The 2,765-nt window shown below is 42.9% G+C and overlaps 1 protein-coding gene across 1 annotated transcript in view; it reads left to right on the top strand.

The window, feature by feature from the left end:
- Nucleotides 1-1,270, top strand: part of LOC101785325 (wall-associated receptor kinase 2-like) — a 3,077-nt gene extending 1,807 nt beyond the window's left edge. The window contains exon 4 of the mRNA XM_012847415.2: nt 17-1,270. Coding sequence (XP_012702869.1) covers nt 17-918 — 902 coding nt within the window. The 3' untranslated portion in view covers nt 919-1,270. The remainder of the gene's footprint in view (nt 1-16) is intronic.
- Nucleotides 1,271-2,765: the final 1,495 nt, after the last annotated feature.

The raw sequence follows: 2,765 nt of genomic DNA, 5'->3' as shown, positions 1-2,765 counted from the left end.
GTAAATCTTGATTTAGATAATTATCCTGTTGCTATCAAGATCTGCAAGGGATTTGATGAGAATAGGAGAATGGAATTTGGTAAGGAGCTTCTTATACTTTCTCGAGTCAAACATGAAAACATCGTCCAGCTTCTAGGTTGCAGCTTGCAGTTTGAAGCTCCAGTTCTGGTGTATGAATATGTTCCAAATCAAACTCTACAACATCTTATTCATACACAAGTTGATCCGTCCAAAAGAACTCTAGAGGTCCGTCTTAAAATTGCCTCTGAGATTGCTGCAGCACTTGCATACCTACATTCTCTTAGCCACCCTGTCTTTCATGGAGATGTCAAGTCCGTTAATATTCTTCTAGGCCACGATCTCTCTGCAAAAGTTTCTGATTTTGGGTGCTCCATGATTAGGTCAGCTGATGAAAATGTTCAAGTAGTGAAGGGGACGATGGGCTACTTAGATCCAGAGTACCTTTTGAACTTTGAGCTTACTGATAAGAGCGATGTTTACAGCTTTGGTGTTGTTCTTTTGGAGCTCTTAACACGAAGGAGGGCACTGTCCAAAACAAAGGTAAGCCTCGTGTCTGTCTTCATGGAAGGTGTGAAGGAGGGCAAGCTTACAGAACTCATAGATAGGGAGATAGACAATCAAGAAAACATGGAGTTAATACTTCAAGTGGCTGCGGTAGCAAGTCGGTGCTTGGCCATGACCGGTCAACGCAGGCCAATGATGAGAGAGGTAGCAGAGGAACTCCAGCGATTGGCACGTCCAGTACCACCTCGCACTCAAGGGTTTCATGGTGTTAGTGCACTCATGATGCAGGGACGGTCGTCTGACAATTCATCGGGTGACTATACTAGTGAAGAAAGCACAGATTATTACATCCTCCAGAAGAAAGCCTCGATGAGCATAGAGTTTGCAAGATGAAATCAACATGGACAGATGACTGAATTTGTTGAAGCACGTGATAACTAGTATAATAATGCCTTGGTCTTCCGGTGCTAAAAGTTAGTGATAAAAAATGAAGGACTATAAAAGGGAAGCACAAGTTTCATAACACATGGAGCTTGATATTTGTTTCAATTAATTCACAGGATTCTAGTACCATTTTTAATAGTCTGTATATGGTTTTCATAAGGTTGCCACTTATGCTTCTCTTAAAAGATGCAATGAAGTTATGGTATAGAAAATTTGTACATACTTTCTATAGGAACTCAAGTTTCGTTGTAATAACACTATAACAGGAGCCAGCAAGATGCCTAACACATTTAGCAATGCATCATTTCGAATAACTTCGCATAACATTATATAAGATTGAAGCCCTTTAACCTTTCGATCAAAGAGGGTTGAATGTTAGCATAAACTGTAGCAGATACTTTTGCACCCATGCAAGAAAAAAACAAACCACCGTACCTGGCACACACTCTCCTCCACCCGATCCTCACCCTACCCCTCTTTCTTCCCCTTTTTCTCCGCCATCATCATCATCTTCTTCTTTGGTAGAATGGTTGACTGAGTAAACTTGTCAAAGTCGCGAGAGATGTACTGCTTTCATGATAGAATGAAAAGAAAACATAAAACCCTCGTGCGTTGGTTGACTGAGTAAATACGTGTTGGCTTGATGGTGATACTTCGTGAAGCACCTACCCACACCTTTTTGGTCAGTCTACTCGATGGGAAGACAGGAGGAGGGCGCGGGCGAGTGCGATGACCCGGCAAAAGTTGCCAACCTGGCATCAGTTTCGCCTGCTTCTATCAATCATCCGGTGTAAACTGACAAAAGAGCGTGTTTCTCACGCGGCGGCACATTTGACGTGCAGTGCAGTACACGAACAACTCTGCTTTAGTCCTTGTTTGGAAACCTCATATAAAGCCCGATTTCCCAACCAGGATTACGAATTCAGGACCAAGGTCGGGATCTTTAGTCCCGAAAAAAATATTATAAATTCCGGGGATGTTCACACATTCGCTCAAGTCACGCAATTTTTCACGCGAAATATATGCTTGTGCGGTGCGTGTGATTCGAACCCGCAACCTCTTGCCTCGTGCATAGCTTCTGTCACACCCAATTTTGAAACAAAACCAAGTGCTACCTATATGGATGCCAGGATCTAATTTCATACATATAGTGACATCATAAGTGAGTAACAGCAACGCTATCACGAAAGGAAAGAGAGTCTATAATAGATTTACAGCGTAATCTTGAAAATGGAGGCTCCAAACTTCACAGGAAATCGATCGGGGGTTGCGTACGCCTAGAACTCAGCATCATCTTCACAACAACTTCGTAGCAGCCTCTTCTTCTGAGCAACATTGGTTATAGCAAGGGTAAGCGCATGTCGTACTCAGCAAGTGTGGGGAACAAATGAATGCAAGGCTTAAACAAGGAGAGGCTTACTGGTTTACTACAATAAGCAATTTTAGTTGGTCAAATTTTATTAGCACCTGAATACTAAGGTATAAGTATATACCAACCCACGTTAACATAAAATGAGCCATAAGCATATGGCGAAAGTATAACCTACTAGTAGAGAATTGACCTTCCATCTAGGTACTTTTGTACCGGTTGACTTTGGACCCGGGACATCCCGGGTCAAGAATGAGGCATCGAAGGTCACCGTGGGGGGGGGGGGCGTTGCTAAAGCTTCCTTTAGTTCCAGTTGTAAAGACCAACCAGGACTACACCCCCTTTAGTCCCAATTGTAACGGCTAGAAATATCGCACCGACGCCCACTCCCTTTTATCCCGGTTGGAATTACAAAAGGTTTAGTGTC

Source organism: Setaria italica, chromosome VII, assembly GCF_000263155.2.
Source record: "Setaria italica strain Yugu1 chromosome VII, Setaria_italica_v2.0, whole genome shotgun sequence".
NCBI lineage: Eukaryota > Viridiplantae > Streptophyta > Magnoliopsida > Poales > Poaceae > Setaria > Setaria italica.
The sequence above is the reverse complement of the archived record's forward strand: the minus strand, read 5'-3'. Positions and strand labels throughout refer to the sequence as shown.